The sequence below is a fragment of the Urocitellus parryii genome, chromosome 3, assembly GCF_045843805.1.
Source record: "Urocitellus parryii isolate mUroPar1 chromosome 3, mUroPar1.hap1, whole genome shotgun sequence".
NCBI lineage: Eukaryota > Metazoa > Chordata > Mammalia > Rodentia > Sciuridae > Urocitellus > Urocitellus parryii.
In genome coordinates this window covers 14,079,245-14,097,977 of record NC_135533.1, presented here as the reverse complement: position 1 = coordinate 14,097,977, position 18,733 = coordinate 14,079,245, and the positions used below count along the sequence as shown (strand labels likewise).

General features: G+C 40.1%; 1 protein-coding gene across 1 annotated transcript in view; it reads right to left on the bottom strand.

The window, feature by feature from the left end:
- Kdm7a (lysine demethylase 7A) overlaps nucleotides 1-18,057 on the bottom strand; it is a 77,940-nt gene extending 59,883 nt beyond the window's left edge. Inside the window, exon 1 of the mRNA XM_077795928.1 lies at nucleotides 17,766-18,057. Coding sequence (XP_077652054.1) covers nucleotides 17,766-17,959 — 194 coding nt within the window. The 5' untranslated portion in view covers nucleotides 17,960-18,057. The remainder of the gene's footprint in view (nucleotides 1-17,765) is intronic.
- Between the last annotated feature and the right edge of the window lie 676 nt (nucleotides 18,058-18,733).

Here is an 18,733-nt window from a genome sequence, read left to right as displayed (position 1 = left end):
CCCTCCACATGCGAGGCAAGCACTCTACCACTGAGCTACAAGCTATCTTAAGTTCTGCAAAGCAAGTAACACTTTAGGAAATATTTAAGAATGGGGAAATTGTGCTGATGACCAGGGAATGTCCAGAGAAGCTTTTCATATGAGAACAAATGTTATGCTAAATTACATTTAAGAATGGGGTGGGGTGGGGTGGAGTGAGGGGACAGAAGATATGGAGAGGGATGGCTCTGAAAATGAGGAGGAAAGTCAAGAGGCTAGGACCAGGCAAAAGACTGGGTCAAGAAGATACAGCTAGAAGATAACCAAACCCATGGAAGAAGGCAAAAGCAAGGAAGAGACATACTAAGAGACAAAGGTACATGCTGTATTATAGATGGGTAAAATACACATTTGATACCACCTTCTTCCCTTTATCAAGAGATACATATTGTGCCAGGTACAGTGTTCTAAGTCTGTAATCCCAGCTATTTGGGAGGCTAAACAGGAGAGAGAGCAAATTCAAGGCCAGTCTGTACAATTTAGTGAGATCCTATCTCAAAAAGGGCTGGGAAGGCCAGGGTTGTGGCACAGCAGTAGAGCACTCACCTAGCAAATGCAAGGCCCTGGGTTCAATCCTCAGCGGAAGGAAGGAAGGAAGGAAGGAAGGAAGGAAGGAAGGAAGGGAGGGAGGGAGGGAGGGAGGGAGGGAAAAGAAAAGAAAAGAAAAGAAAAGAAAAGAAAAGAAAAGAAAAGAAAAGAAAAGAAAAGAAAAGAAAAGAAAGGAAGAAAGAAAGAAAGAAAAGAAAGAAAGAAAGAAAGAAAGAAAGAAAGAAAGAAAGAAAGAAAAGAAAGAAAAAAGAAAGAAAGAAAGAAAGAAAGAAAGAAAGAAAGAAAGAAAGAAAGAAAGAAAGAAAGAAAGAAAGGTATTGTTTCCAACTACAACTAAAAAATAAATATTCTTTTAAAAAAAAAAGTGTGAGGCCCTGGGTTTGATTCCCAGCACCACATATGAATAAATAAATAAACAAATAAACATAAGATAGATTGACAACTAAAAAATGTTTTAAAAAAAAAGATATGAAAAAAATAAAGAGTTAGGGATGTAACTCAGTGGTGAGTGCCCCTGAGTTCAGTCATCAATACTACAAAAAAAGGGAAAGAAACAAACTTTGTGCCATGGAAGAATTCAAAATGCTGATTACTGGCTCACATTTACTCATCCAAAACACTATCAGGACAATGAAAATGCAGTAATAATAAAATCAACAAATCAAATATCTACTCTGTTGAAATTTAAAAACCAAACAAGTACATATGTAGTGTGTCTGATGGTAGTAAGTACAATGGAGAAAAAAGAGTGCTAGAGGGCAGGGGAATTTCTGTTTTATATTAAGAGTGGTTAGGCAAGGCCTCAATGAGAAGATGACAATTAAAAAAAAAAAAAAAAAACAGCAGAAGTGCAGGAGCAAGCTTTGCCATATCTGAGGGATGCTCTAAGCAGAAGTGAAGTAAATGCAAGGGCCCCAAGGCAAGAACAAGTCTGATCTGTCTGAGAAACAACTAGGAGTTTGTACACGAATGAATAAGTCTAAATTTTTATCTCCCGAGCCATAGTTTGAACATGTAATTACCATTTTCATACTTCTATTTGGATAATAAGCATCTCAACCTGAAGTATATCCTGTATTCCCTTCCTTCCTGACGAGACCTGTTCCTCCTGCAGTCCTCTCCATCTTACTTACTGGCAATCCTTCAAGTAGTTTAGGACAGAATCTTTGAAGTCTTCTTTGATTCTTAAGACCTGCTTTAAAAATCTTCAGCTAAATCCTAATGGCATACCTTTGGAATCTCAGCACTTCATATCACCTTCACCATTACCAACTTTGTATGAGATGAGATGACTGCAGTAGGCTCCTAACTGGTCTCCTTCCTCCTGCCCTCTAGAAACCACAGTGGTACATGTAAATTGGTCCTGTTATTCTTCATATTGACACCTTGAAAGAATTCCATCTCACTCAAAGTAATAGCCTTTCTGTGGCCCGTGGGAGCTTAAAAATTATTCCTCTGTCTGATATCATCAATTACCATTGCTCCCTTGCTTTATATCTACATATATGACAGGTAAAACACTCTGGCAGCTCACAGAGAAGAAAAGCCCAGGAACTCACAAACTCAATCTTTTGGGGAGAAAACTCCCATGTGATCACCCCCAAGAAGTTTTTGAAGCCACTGGCCAGAAACCTTTGCTTCAAGAGTTCCTTGTGTCCTATACTTTGTCACTCTGGGACTCAGGATGCTATCCAAACTGTTTTACTTTTCTGAACTTTGTTCATGATTTTTTTCAATAGCCTGCAGGGCTCCTGTGTAATGGGAATATATCCAGGACCTCCAGGGAGATCTCCAGGACCATTTTATTTTCCTTTTAATATAGTATTAAGGAATCCATGGGAAGTATATAAATCAAACTGACCACACTAGTTTACATTCCTGTTGCTCTGTAAAATAGCAACCACTCATCAGACAACAGTTGTTACACATTAAAAACAACAAACGATGGGGCTGGGGATGTGGCTCAAGCGGTAGCGTGCTCGCCTGGCATGCGTGCGGCCAGGGTTCGATCCTCAGCACCACATACCAACAAAGATGTTGTGTCCGCCGATAACTAAAAAATAAATAAATAAATATTTTTAAAAAAAGAAAAAAAAAAAACAACAAACGAAGGCTGGGGGTATATAGCTCAGTAGTACAGCACTTGCCTAATATGCACAAAGACCTAGCCTCAATCCCCAATGCACTCGCGATGCGCGCGCGTGTGTACACACACACACACACACACACAAAAAAAAAAAAAAAAAAAGATCTACAATGGTATAGGTTTTCCCAGCTTTTGAAATTCCATGATTTTACAGCATATGATATCAAATGGTTATGATTACTAACTGGTAGAGGGGAGTCAATATTTTAGATGTTTGGAATTCCTGTTTTGTGCTCAAGGAAAATGACATTTCTAAATTATAAAGAAAGAGAAGTACTTCATAAAAAAAATGAAAGTGTTTCATCCCCCTTCCCCACTATAAAATATAAATTGGATATAATGTCACTGTATTTTCTCTAACATTGAATTTTGTTAGCATGAGTTTAGAAAAGTAATCAAATGGACGCTCAAACAAGGGCTGTCGATTGAAAAAGCTTCATATTACTCTCCAAATTGAAAGTGAATACAAAGAAAAGAATATTTTATCCTTTTGTCCCTCCAATCGATCTTTCCTTTTTCCTTTCTTCTGTATAAAACCTACAGATATTAATATAATCTGGAGTTTCCAGAAGATACTTCCCCTGCCAAATTGTGTACTATATTAATCAGAATAAGACTGTGAAGCATGAAATACATCTTAGGGACAGCCCAAGAAATAACTCAAAATTTCTCCACTTTGGGATTCACTTTTAGAAGTGACAATTTTAAAGAAGACAATTGAGTTACCCCCAAAGAAGATAATATAGCAGTTATTTCCAGTAAGGTCTCAATTCTAAACTGATTTTTTTTAAGATGATTCCTTTTATATATATATATTTTGTTTGTTTGTTTGTTTGTTTGTTTTTAATGTGGTGTTGGGGATCAAACTCAGGGCCTTGCCTGTGCTAGGCAAGCACTCTACTGTTGGGCCACAACCCCAGCCCCTAACACTGATTTTTGATGTATCAGAATTATCAGATAAATATGACTTAGAGCTCTGGTAAAGAACCATCTTACATTTGGATTGCATATTTAAGCTCATCAAACTTATGTATCAGTTTTCTTATGTTTCCTGTCTTTGATCAATGGTCCCTCTAGAACACAAATTTTAAAATATGATTACAGATAAAAACAATTTCAAAACGTATAATGCTAGAAACCTTCTTTAAGGATATCCAAATGCATGTCAGTTTTGTTTTATTCTAAAAGCTAAATATATGCACAAATAATATCTATTTACATATATACATATATATATTTCATTAAATATATATATATATATTTAAATAGGAAGAGAGAACTCAATCCAAGCACACACACACAACACACACACACTCAACAGAGGGCAAATCCACAAAACGGAATTCTATGCAACTACTAAAAAGGAGATATTTATATATGCTGGCATAAAAACAACTTTACTAGATTGTCAGAAAATTTTAATGAATGAAAGATACAGAAACAGGTTCATAATATGATCCCATCCTCTGAATGAAAACTCAAAACTTTTCACATAATGGTGTTAATCGTTGGGGTTGGGACTGTAGGAAAGAGAAAAACTATTTTCACTTTTCAATCTGTCTACACTGCTTGAATTTCTTCCAGATCTTTCGTTTTGTTTTGTTTTGTGTTGCTAATGTTTTAATACAGGATCTTGTTTTCCAACAATTCTCTCACCTCAGCATCCCCAGTAGCTGAAGGTACACACTGCCATGTTCCCATTTTTGTTGATGTTATCATTTTAATGATAGGTTATGTGGTCAAAGGAGACAAAAACCATTTTGTATCCATCTTTTTATCTCTTTGTATAGCCTAAAACTAATATATATTATACATTTAGTTTCTCTTTGAAGTAATAACAATGGAGAATGCTAATGATCTGATTGTTTAAAACTAAAGAAGAGGGAAAGCAAGTGTTTGATTCTGCCTGTCCTATATACACTGTACAACTAGGTAAATGAATAGTTGAAGGAAAATTTTCTCTTTACAGAAGTACTGCAGCTAACAAAGAAGAAACTTTGAAATGAAAATATTACTTTCCATCATTATTTAGCTTTCAATGATGTCTGCAAACATGACAAAAAAAGAAACCACTAGACATTTTAAGCCTTCTGATTAGCTTCCTGATAGAAGACAGAAGACTACATCAGCCATCTATAAAATATTCTTGAAGGGAAAAACCTGAATCTGATCAAGCTCCTCTAGAGTCAACTACCAATCTGTAGGAAAGAAACAGGTTACAGGAAAAGAAGAATATATTAAAAGACACTATAGGGATGTAAATCAGCAATATCCAAAAACTGAAAATTTTATAGGATAAGTACTTTCTGAAGCAGATTACAAAAGGGAAAAGAAAGACACAAAAAGAAAAATCCATAAATCAGGGTTTCTCAACAAGAACACATTTGGCCATTTTGCACCAGGCCCACAAGTGCATGTTCAGCAGCACCCCCACCTATTAGAGCCAGCAGTAATCACCCTCTGCCTCAAGTTAAAAATGTTTCTAGACATTGCCAATGGTCCCTGGGGGACAAAACTGGTTATCTAAAAGCATAATCTACTTCTGGGTTTTTTTTTTTTTAATTTTCTCCAATAGCATTCAGTAAATGATAAACCAGCCCCAGAATGAATCTTCAGAACTTTCATCTTAAATCCCTGTCACAAAATACAGGCTTACAAAACACTCCGTAGTATGGGGGAAGGGTGGGTGGGAAGGATTAAAAGAAATTGCTGCTTTAAGGAAATTCCTGGTCATTTATGCTTTGGGGATTCCTATTATATTCATTTGCTTGCTCAGTGTTTCTTTATTCCTCTAAGTCACTTATGTCAGTTTTGTTTTATTCTAAAAACTATCAAAGGCAGTGATCTTTTTAAATTTAGATACAGGATAATATCTTTAAATTTAGGTACAGAGCATCCATAAGGTACAATTTAAATATCCAATAGTGAATCAAGTAGTTAAGACTATTTACCCAAGAGCCTATTCTTCATAGCATCTACTGACAAGTTACGCTTAAAATCATATTATCAGACCTAAGGAAAAAGGTATATGGGTTGTTTCCACAGATGCTTAAGCAGTCTTTGACAAAATTCAGCATCCATTTATGACAAAAACACAGGAAGGAAGGAAGGAGGGAAGGAAGGAAGGAAGGAAGGAAGGAAGGAAGGGAGGGAGGGAGGGAGGGAGGGAGGGAGGGAGGGAGGGAGGGAAGGAGGGAAGGAAGGAGGGAAGAACGCAGAAGAACTTTCCTTATATGAAAAAGATCAGTCCTAAAGTTAGTATCTTCTTTCATCTGGACATAGAAGCATGTCCAGTAAGACCAGGAACAGAACTATCTCTGTCAATACCCAACTCTGAACTAGTGATGTAAGCCTGTGAAATTATTAAAGAGAAATCAGAGGCAGAATAAACTGGTAGAATCACCTCTATTTGCATATGATATGAACTTCTGGCAAACCAGTTAGTTATAATGATTTAACTAACTTGTCAACAAGATACAAAAGTAACATTAAAAAGCAATATTCTGCATACACACAAACAATAACCAATAATAAACAAACTGTAGAGAAAATGCCATTTATAACAGTAAACAAGGAAAATTAAATATTTAGGAGTAAACTTAAGAAGAAATGAGCAAAATATATAAAAAGAAGGATTTTTAAAAATACCTGAAAGATACAAAAGTAGATATAAAGAGAGATATCCCTATTCTGGGAGAGAATGATTCAATATCATAAAAATGTCAGTTCTCACTGTTAATTTAAAATTTTAATATAATCCCAATAAAAATATCTATAAGCTTTTTAATAAAATTGGATAGATTGATACTAAAGTTCCTACAGAAAAAGAAATCTGCAAGAATAGCCAGAAAAACACTGAAAAAAACATTAACTATAAGAACAAGACTGATCTTACCAGAGTTAAAACATTCTATAAAAGCCTCTATAATTAAAATAATATGATACTGGCCAGGTGTGGTGGCGTATGCCTGTAATCCCAGCAGCTTGGAGGCTGAGATAGGAGGATCTTGAGTTCAAAGCCAGCCTCACCAAAAGTGAGGCACTATGCAACTCAGAGAGACCCTGTCTCTAAATAAAATATAAAATAAGGTTGGAGATGTGGCTCAATGGTCAAGTGCCCCTGAGTTCAATCCCCAGTACCCAGAAAAGAAAAAAATTTGTGAAGCTGGTACATGAATGGACAGACTGGTAGAACAGACTAGAAAGCATGGAATTTTGGGTCACAAACACACACACACACACACACACACACTTTTGACATATCAAATCACTGGAGCAAATATGAACTTTTCAATAAACAGTGCTGGAACAACTGGATATTCGTTTAGAAAAAAATAAAATCATATTTCTATTTTGTACCATATACAAGAAGAAAATCCAAATGAATCAGGATCTAAATTTAAGAAACTATTGGAAAAAAAATGGATAAAATTCTCTTTCTCCTTGGTGTAGAGAAAGGATTGCTAATAATGACTCAAAATCCAGAGACAATTAAAATAAACAGTTGACAACACTCTGGTTTTTCTTTAAATCATATCTTTCACCTTTTACTAAAAGAAAAAAATTGATAAATATGACTACATAACTATTTTAAAAAATTATGTGGCAAAGGGGTTGGGGTTGTGTCTCAGTGGTAGAGTGCTTGCCTAGTATGCAGTGAGGCACTGGATCCAATCCCTGGCACCATATAAAAATAAAACATATAAAATAAAGGTACTGTGTCCATCTACAACTAAAAAATATATATATTTTTTAAAAATTATGTGGCAGGAAAAAAATCACCATAAACAAAACCAAAAGACAAGTAAAAAATGGGAGAGAATATTTAGAACACATCACAAAGGGTTAATATCTCTAATATATAAAGAGCTCTTAAAAAGTGGGGTAAAGGACCAAAAACCTGAGAGAATCAGAAATCAATGTAAACAAATGATTCTAAAAGAGGCTCTAAAACATGAAAATTGTTCAAACTCACTTATAATGCCTATTAAAACATAGATACCATAAATTGGCAAAGATTTTAAACAGGACAGCATCCTGATGGCAAGGATGTGGATAAAGAGGCATTCTTATACACTGTTGGTGGGAATGCAAACTAGTCCAACCATTCTGGAAAGAAACCTAGTAATCCTAATAAAACAATGTTGCAAATGTCTTTTAACCAAATAATCCCACTTTAAGCAATCTAACTAAAGATATACTTCCAACATGTAATGTTGTGAACAACCAATAAAAAAAATAAAATTTAAAAAAAAGATATACTTCCAACAGTATGAAAATGCATATGCACAAATTATTCATTGCAGAATTGTTTGTGACTGCAAAATACCATAAACTTCAATGCCCATATACAAGAGAGTGATCATAAATAAGACATGGTACATCCACACAAAAAAGTACTATACAGAGATAAAGATCTCTATGAACTGACATGAAGTGATTTCTAGTATATATAAGTTTAAAAAGGCGGGGAGAGTACAAAAAAGCATTTATAATATTCTATCCTTCAGGTAAAGAAAGAAGATAAAATACATAAGTATCTGCTTGTTTGTGGGAAAAACAAACTAAAAGCACAAGGGGTGGTCGGGTGCAGCTCAATGGTAAAGCACTTGACTAACATGTTCGAAGTCCTGGGTTTGGTCCATAGCATCATAAAATATAAAATTAAATAAATAACCAAACACAAACAGGCTTTAGTAGCAGATGGTGGACTGGCCCTGTATTCAATCCTCTGCACCAAAAAATAAGTTAAAGACAACAATCAAAACACACATACACACACACACACACACACCCCACACGAAAAACCAGAAGCTAAAGGGACTGATCACTTAAAGATGTGAATGAGAAAGTGTAGAAAAAGAATGAGAAAGTTATAGGAGGGACAAAGTGGGAGTGACATTTCTCTGTATACCTTTCATAAAACCCTAAATTTATGAATTAACAATTACAACCAATTACAATGTGGAAGGAATCAAATTTCAATATAAACAGTAATAAACAAACCTAAATATGTTACAATAAAAATGACAACACACCACAGTAGGGGAGAAAAGAATTAATCTAAGAACTGTGGAAAACAGTATTTTGACTGGATAGCATAAGGTTAAAGATAAAAAGAACTATATAAAAACAATGTAATACCTAGAAAATTTGTTTCTCACAGTGGGATGGGTTAACAATTCTAGGGTTACTTTATGTATTCACTGGGATTCAACAAATATATTTATCATGGATAATGAGAGTTGAGTTTCTTACTATTGGACAAAAAAGTTACAAGTAGGAAAAGGAAAAGACTAAAATAAACCCTGTGCTGTTGGACTAAAATCAAAGGTATCATTATGAAAATTTGTGGTTTTCACCATACACAGATACAGAAACAAACACAGATGTCCATGTATGTGGATGATTAGTGTATTTCCTAGCTCTGTCTACTGAGTATACCTAGAAGCAATGAGCCTGCCTAGTGCCAAACAGCCATCAGTTTCTAAACATGATTTTCCAATAAAAGGAACCAGAGTTCACACAAACATACACACACACACACAAATACAAGTTATTATTAACTCACACTATAATTAATGAGGAAAGTAACATTTTTATTAACAGAAAAGTAAGTAAAGACTGGCACAGTGGCATACACTTGTAATCCCAGCTAATCAGAAAGCTAAAGCAGGAGGATCACAAGTTCGAAGCCAGCATAAGCAACTTAACAAGACCTTATCTCAAAATAAAATAAAAAGGGTTGGGGATATTGCTCAGTCATAGAGTACTTGCCTACTATGTGTGAAGCCCCAGTTCAATCTTCACTACCTCAAGAGGGAAAAAAAAAAAATAAAGGATCACTATAATAATAAAATGTAACTTCCAAAAAGAACCAAAAACTTGGTAGCTAGCAGCTGTGAGATCAGCACCCGCCAGCTGTTCAAAAGCTGTGCAAATTATCTTGGAGTTTAAATTGCTAGAATCAACCAAAGCATGCTTTACAATCAAACTGCTCTACACCTGTTCTTATTCTCAAGCCCCCACTTCAAATCTTCAAAAATAAAAGCATTCCTTCCCTTGGATGATCAGAAAGCTCAATTTCAAATCTAAAAACACAGGATATAAGAGGATAACAAGCAGAAATCTGCCCCAAACTAATGGTTTAAAAAAAAAAAAGTGCTTGATGAGAAAACTCTTATGTTCCCTATTACCCCTATTATAAACTGTCTTAACAAAAAAAAGTTGGAAAGTTCAATAAATGGACACTTTGTTTTATTATGGGGAGATACGTTCATTTAGTGAGTTTATAATACTAACTCTAAAAGATGTCATTATTTAAGAACAAATGTCTATAAAACAAGTTTTCCCAACTAATTTTAAAAAATCAAATACACTCTAATAAGAAATCCACTTATAACAAAAATGAAAGCAAAGTTAAATCTGAAAGTGTTTCAAATATTATATAAATATTTTGTCCCTAAAGCAGTAATACATTTTTAGATATTTATACTGAAGAACATAATTCTTAAAAAGAACCAAAAAAATAAGAGGTTGCCAGGCATGGTAGCGCAGGCCAGTAATCTCAAGATCACAAGTTCAAAAACAACCTCAACAACTTGGCAAGGCCCTAAGCAACTTATCAAGACCCTATCTCAAAACAAAACATAAAAAAGGGCTGGGGATATTAAGTGCCCCTGGGTCAATCCCTGGTACCAAAAAAAAAAAAAAAAAAAGTAAGAGGTTTCTAGGCATCTCTCTCTGGAACCCTGTCAAATCTGTTCTATCTGCACACCCTCAAGACGGAAACAAAACCACTTCCATTTAGTTGTTTTCCTGAGTCTGGGTACTACTCAGGAGCAGAGGATACCCAGGACACCTACTAGTTGAGCCATGAGCTCTGCACTTAGCCACTGCAATGCTCTCACCTTCTAGCTTTGCACCCCAGGGAAGTTACTGAACTTTCTAACCCTCAGTTTCCTCATCTGTAAAATGGGATAATTCTGACATTTATCCAACAAGGCGAATGTGAGAATTAGATGAGTTAATTAAACATGTAATGTAATTAGAACAGTATTTAGCACTTGTTAAAATATTTGGGAAGTGTTCAAGTGAGTTTCTGTGGTTCTGTAGGGCAAGTACCTAAGAAATTCCCACCCAATTCTTCTACCCATGAATTAAGTCCTTCATTCATTCAAGCTGCAGAAATAAACATCAACATAAGACATTTGTAAATTACCAAAACCTACTAAAACATTGCAGAGCATCTGTCACTTGGATTATTACAATAGCCTTCTTACTGGTATCTTGGCCTTTACCTTTGCCTTCTTCCAGTCTATTCTCCAAGCAGGCATAATCAGCTTGAGATGCTATACATGCTAGGTATGCCCTCTACCACTGAGCTATGCGCCCAAACTAAGACTGATTCTTTTTTTTTTTGGGGGGGGGCATTTATTGAGGACTGAACTCAGAGGCACTCAACCATGGAGCTACATCCCAGCCTGTTTTGTATTTTATTTAGAGACAGGGTCTCACTAAGTTGCTTAGTACCTCACTGTTGCTGAGTTGGCTTTGAACTTGCAATCCTCCTGCCTCCATCTCCCAAGACGCTGGGATTAGAGTCATGCATCACCACGCCAGGCAAGACTGATTCTTTTAAAGATTATGTCAGCTCAGTTACTCCTCCACTCAGATCAAATCTTTACTTAGAGTAAAATCCAAAATACTAGTCCTGGCCTATTGGACCCAACAATGACCCTCCACATGAGTGTTCTTGTTCTTCCTATAAAATGACAAGCAGGGCTCACCCTCAGGACCCTGCACTTCTTTTTCCTTTGGCCTGGCATTCTTGAGCTCAAATGTCTCCTCAAGGCTCTCCATAATCACACCAGATGAAAGTAGCATCAGTACTACTCTATCTCTCTCTGTTCCCAGCTCAATTTTTCTTCACAGCACTCTGCGCTCATTTGCCATATGCATTTGTTTACCTCTCCTGCACCCCAATAGAATATGTAACCAGAGAGCAAGGGCTTTGTTCTGCTCATTGCTATATTCCTAGCACCAAGAGAAGAGCCTGGTATACAACAAACTAGACCAAAGTCAACATCATACTTAAATGATAAAACACAAGAACAAAAACCAAAATTACAAAATACTAGATATCAGCTACCAAATTGGCAAATTTTTAATTTTTACAACTGTTTAGTGGGCTGGGCTCAGTGGTAGAGTACTTGCCTAGCAAGTATGAGGCACTGGGTTCAATTTTCAGCACCCCATATAAATATATAAAATAAATAAAATAAAAATAAATATAATAAATAAAGGTCCATATAAATAAATAAAATATAAATATAAATAAATAAAATAAAGGTCCATCAACAACTTTTAGTGATTAAAGTATACTTCAAACATTAAAATAAAAGGTTTCTTTTTAAATCCTCGGTGCACAGAAAACTCACATTTTCGGATCCATACACAGGTAACCAGTACCCAAGAGGAAGACACAAAACATTCCCTGTACCCAAGAAGTTCCCTCTCAGCCAATAACCCCCGGAAAACATAAACACTCTCTGGCTTCTATCCTTCAATTATACCTGTACTTGAATTTCACAAAAATGGAATCAAACAGTATACTCCTTTGTGCCTGGCTTCTTCTGTTCCATTTTACATCTCTGACATTCATCCACAATGGTGCATACATCAATAGAGTATTCTTTTTTATTGCTGAGTAGCATTCCACTCTATGAATATATTACAAATTATCCAAACTACTGTTGGTGATATTTATGTTGTTCCAGTTCAGGGACTGCTATAAATAGTTGGTTGGCTTTTTTTTTTTTTAAGTTATTGATGGACTTTTTTTTTTTTTTAAGTGGTACTGAGGATCAAACACAGTGCCTCACACATGCCAGGCAAGTGCTCTACCACTGAGCATACCCCAGCCGTATGAATAATTTTGAATATTTCTTTTGGTGAGAATATTCACTTATCTACAGAGCAGCAAAGTTTCTATTTGTTTTGAGGGTAAAAATGAATAACACCTTAGATTGGTAAGGATGCAAGGAACCAGAAGGTGGGCACTGCTGATGAGAACATAAATTGGAATAACCTTTTTAGAGGACAATCTGGAAGTAGACACAGAAAATCTAAAAACATCCGTACCTTCTGACCAAAAATTCTAGCTCAAGGAAAACTCTTATTGAGAACTGACACATGCCAGGTCTTCTTCTAAGTGTTTCATGTGTATTGACTATCTGATTTACTCTACAGAATAGAGATACCCACAATAATTTCTTAAAAATATGTCAATCATACCATTAATAAATACAAGAAAGCAGTAAAGCAACTGTTAAAAAGGGAATGATTTTCAAGCATATAGTACTTTCATGGAATTAAATACTATGCAACCACTAAAAAGGTTTTCAAAGAACATTAAAGATATAGGGAAAGTACACGTTAATGGAAAATTTAGTTAACAATAGAATGCATAAAACAATTCCAATTTTTTTAAAAAAGGATGTACATGCCAGGCACAGTGCAATATGCCTATAATTCTAGCTACTCAAGAAGATGAAGCAGTAGAATTGCAAGTTCAATTCTTAAAATAAAAAATAAAAAGGGTTGGGGATGTAAAGTGTCCCTGAATTCAATCTGGGGTGTGGTGAGGAAGAATATACCTAGAGACATACCTCAAATATTAAAAATAGAGGTTATCTCTGGAAGACATGGCCCTTTGTATTACTTTTCAATTTTCCCAAATTACTTTTAAAAATAAAAAGAATATGAGGTTTTAAAAATCAATAAACAAACTTTTTTAGTTTGGGGCTGAATTTGGGGTTAAGTGGTAGAGTGCTTGTCTTGCACATGTGAAGCACTGGGTTCAATCCTCAGCACCACATAAAAATAATAAAGTCATGTCCATCTACAACTAAAAACATATTTTAAAAAAATGTTTGATTTTAATGGGAACACAGCAGACACTCTAAGACAATTTACTTAGGGCAGTGATACAGTTTTTCATGGGATGATGTCAAAGTTCTATAGAAAGTCATGGAGCCTGAAGATTAGAGAGTGAGGCATTATCAGGAAGAACCTCCATTGTCCTACTTCCACCCAGGACTTGGAAAGGAAGAATTTCATCTCTAGGTTGGAAGGAACTTTCCAGGGAAAATTATGCTAATTCCTCAGCTAGGGTAGCAATTATACACCACACCATACCTGGTGAGTGTTCTTTCTTCCATTCTCTTGCATAAAGGCCTGGGTGGATGAAGGGATGGGAACTCCTGAACACCAAGGATGCACACCCAGACCTGGAAGAAGCTGTTCCATTCCCCCTGCAGCCTTGCTGAAAAACATCAAGGAAGGACCTTTCTTCCATCAGAAGAAATTATGACAACTTTTCAGATTTCTGAGTATCAGAAACTCCAAGCAGGATGAATCAAAATTTATACTGATTCACTGACTCCTCAAATTTAAAAAGTTCTTTTATTTAAAGGAATAAAACTATCAAAAAATTTTCCAGATAAAGGCTAACTAACTGTATCCAACTTCTTACTCCCCTGCTTTCTCCTCTGCTGATGCCACTTCTGTAAACTATAAGACATCTGAGCATGGGTATTGAAGATATACCTTAGTCTTTTAGGTGCCAATTCTCTTATATTTGCTTAATAATTAGTATATAAGGGGCTGGGGATGTGGCTCAAGCGGTAGCGCGCTTGCCTGGCATGCATGCGACCCGGGTTCAATCCTCAGCACCACATACCAACAAAGATGTTGTGTCCGCTGAGAACTAAAAAAATAAATAAATAAATATTTAAAAAATAATAATAATAATTAGTATATAAGAAAGAGTCTGGGGCTGGGGTTGTGACTCAGCGGTAGAGTGCTCGCATATTGCGTGTGAGGCCCTTGGTTCAATCCTCAGCACCACATAAAAATAAATAAATAAAACAAAGGTATTGTGTCCAATTATAACTAAAAAATAAATATCTTTAAAAAAACAAGAAAGTCTGATGTGTTAAAATATATGTGTGTATGTATATGTATGTGTATATATATATATATATTGTGGTACACTAAACAGTGGAGTAAATACTGAGCCCAGGACCAGACACAGTGGCACACACCTGTAACCCCAGCTGAGAAAGGAGGATCACAAGTTCAAAGACAGCCTCAGCAAAGGTGAAGCACTAAGCAACTCAGTGAGACCCTGACTCTAAATAAAATACAAAATAGGGCTGGGGCTGGGGCTCAGTGGTAGAGTGCCCTGAGTTCAATCCCCAATACCAAAAAGAAAAAAAAATACTGAGCCCAAGAAAATCACATAGATCCTAAATTACCAATAATCTAATTCATTATTTTTTTAATTCTTAAGAATTAAACTTACTAAAAAAAAGATACTCCTTTGAAAGGCAGGAGATATCAGTAAATTTTTTAGCTTTTGAATCTGAACAACATTAAAGTTTCTTTTTTTTTTTTTTTTTAAGAGAGAGTGAGAGAGGAGGGAGAGAGAGAGAGAGAGAGAATTTTTATTATTTTTTTTTTAGTTCTCGGCGGACACAACATCTTTGTTGGTATGTGGTGCTGAGGATCGAACCCCGGACGCACGCATGCCAGACGAGCGCGCTACCGCTTGAGCCACATCCCCAGCCCACAACATTAAAGTTTCAATTATTGGTGGTCACAAAGACCTTGGGCTCAAAAAGTACTATTTTAGGGTCACTTTCACAAACATGAAGTCACACACATGTGTCAAAGCAGAGGACACCTGTTTTGGCCTCTCTGTGTCTCATTCACACATGTCCTCTTTATTTCCTGTTCAATTTCTCCTGTTTACAAATGTGTACTTACACATGTAACAAAAAATTCTCCAGAAAATACCTGAAGCTTGTTGAGTATAGTATTAGGTTATCTAAATTAAGATTTAAAAAGCTCTAGTCTAGGGCTGGGGATGTGGCTCAAGCGGTAGCGCGCTCGCCTGGCATGCGGGCGGCCCGGGTTCGATCCTCAGCACCACATACCAACAAAGATGTTGTGTCCGCCGAGAACCTAAAAATAAATATCAAAAATTCTCTCTCTCTCTCTCTCACTCTCTCTTTAAAAAAATAAAAAGCTCTAGTCTAAAAATTTACTACCCATCAAATCTCTATATTGCATAGTGGAGCAAGTTTCTTATGCAGCTTAAAGAGCCTCAATTTCAAAAAACAGTTCATTGAAAACAAACATTTACATAATCACTATGGATTCTAATTCTTATTCTATACAGAACTTACATGCTTGGATTATTCTCTATTCTGGTTGCTTAGAACATTTTACAAACAAAGGATGTAGAGTTAGAATTGGAAAGATTTTATATCTTCAAACTTCACTTTTATATATAATCAAAATATAGGAAAACATCAGTTTAAACTAAAAAAAATTTATGGATAGTTTACTCTTAATCACAAGTGCCAAAACTTCAATAATATTCCTCCACCATTTATCAGACTCAATAGAGATTGCCTTATATAAAATGACGATGCTGCCCTTCTTCTAAAGTGACAATGTGTTGTCTTGTTTTCTGTCGCCAGAATCCTCTAACCTGGTTAAGTAAAACTAAGTGTACTTCAAAATTAAGTAAACTATACCTAGAACTCAATGCCGAAAAGAACCTTATAACTTAAATGGTTTTCTCTCGCCGGACCAGTAGAGGGAGACTAAGACATCTGGCCTGGTCGTGCACTGTTTCTGTAAAATTGGGGAGGGGGGAGCGGAGGCTGTATTTAAATGTCCTGCTGTCAATCAAAGGACACTTCCTACAATCACAGTCACCATAACAGCTACTACTCGCGAGCGTGCTCTCGCCAAGATACACCACCCAACGGTGCCTAGGAAACTGGCTTCACCTAAAGGTGACCGCAGGCTTTGCCACAACACCCAAATAAGGACTTTGGGAGCCCAACCTCAACTAGTTTCTTTGTTTAAAAGCCTACGAATCCTCCCACGCCGGAGTCAAGAGGCTGTGGCGCCGCCCTTTATTAGCCTCACACTTTGATTACAAAACACACGGGTCGGCGGCCTGGCTGCGGAGGCGGCCCGAGCTTTCACAAACGTCAAACCCGAGGCTCGGCGAAAACAGAGGGCAACGTCCGCCACCGCCGCCGCAGCCGCCCCAAAGTTGGACGCCCCGGCGCCCAGGTCGCCGCCGCGGGCCGTCCTGATGTCGCCGGCCCGCGGGCGACTGCAACCGCACTCTTTGTAAAGTTTGAGCCTCCGCGCGAGGACTACGCGGGGGGTCTGGAGGAGCTGTCCCCTCGCCCCGCCGCCCACTCCCTCCGCCCACCCCCGGCGGCAGGGGGTGTGTTGCCGGGTGGGTCGTCCCGGAGCCGACCTGCCGCCGCGCCGGGCCCCCGCCGCCCGCACCTCGCAGGTCCCCGAGAGTGCCTCAACTGTTGCTCTGTTTACTCGCCCAGCCCCGCCGCGCAGCTCCGCCGCCCCCGTCCCGCCGCCCGACGGCCGAGGAAGTTTGATAAAGATGGAAAGGGGGCGCGACGCGATGCGACCCGCGGCGGGGACACGCGCGGCCAGAACGAGCGCTGCCGCCCGGAAGCAAGGCAGGCGCGGCGGCCGGCCGGGCAGGCGGCGGGGCGGCCGGCGAGTCGGGCCGGAGCCCCGGGCGCAGCGGGGCGGGGCGGCGGCGGCCCGGGCGGCGGCGGGCGAGGGGCTGCGGGCCCTACCGGCGCCCGCCGCCGTCCCCGCCGCGCCGCCCGGAGCGTCCCCTCGGCCTGGGTTCCCCCTGCCAACTTCTCCGCCGGCCCCCTTTGTTCCTGTTTGTTGTGGCGACTCTTCGCCCGGGCCGGGCGAGCCCACCGGCTCCCCTCGGCAGCCTGCCCGGCGAGCCCGGGGCCCCGCGCGCCCCTCCACCCGGCCTGAGGGCTCCGCGCCGGGGCCGTAGGGTGCGGGGCAAGGCGCGGCGGCCCGGCCGGAGGGAGGCGCGGCCGGCCAGCCCGCGGCGGCAGCGGCAGCTGGTCGGTGGCCGGCGGCGGCGACGGGGCTGAGGGGGTTTATTTACCTGCCGTGGAACCAGTCCTTGCAGATATCGCACTCGATCATGAAGCGGTTCACGTCGTACGGCTGCCGGCACACACAGTACACGGGCGGGGGCGGCGGGGGCGCCGAGGCCCGACCCGGGGCCCCCACCGACACGGCTGCCGCGGCGGCTCCAGCTGCTGCTCCCGCGGCCACCGCCGCCGCCGCTCCGGCCATCTTTAAAAAACACACACACGCTCGCTCGCTGCTCCGCTCGCCGACTGGAGCGAGCGCAGCCGCCAGCCAGCGCCGCCTCCTGCAGCAGCAGGAGCAGCAGCCGCGGCGGCGGCAGCCTCGGCGCCTCAGTGCGCGCGCGCGCGAGGCCGCGGCGGCGGGGGTGTGGGCGGCGCGCGCGACGCGCGAGGCCGGGCCCGGCTGCTTCCGGCGCTCTGCGCGGGGCCGTGCGTCTCGCGCACGTCGTCGCCTCGCGGCGCGCGCCCCCCTCTCGCTCCGCGGCGGCCTGAAGGAACTCTCCGCCGAAGGGCGCCCGGGGCCGGAGAGGCGGAGGCGGCGTCAGGACACGCGCAGCGGCATCGGGCGCGCGGCTGCGGACGAAGGAGGACGGCGGGCGCGTGCGAGGCGCCGGCTTCGTTATATCTGAGTGGAAGCCGAGGTCGGGGGAAGTTCCTGCCGAGTGAAGAAGGGCCGATGTTGCGTCTGTGTTGTGAGATGCGGAAGCAAGGAAGTTTCAGCCCGCTAGTGTCGCCTCGCCACCAGGGCAATCTGAGATCAATTAGCGGCCGCCCACGGGTGACCGGAGATGCTGCCCCGCGTCCTGGGGGGGGTGGGGGGCCCAGCCGAGGCGACTCCCCGGGCGGCTGTGTCCTTCCGAAGTGGAGGGACGCGCGGTACAGTCCAAACTTCGGGAAGTGTCGTCCCCGAATTCCCAGCGAGCAGCTAGGAAATAGGAGTGTTGATGGGGCTGCTGTTGGGTAGAGGGTTGTCCCCAAG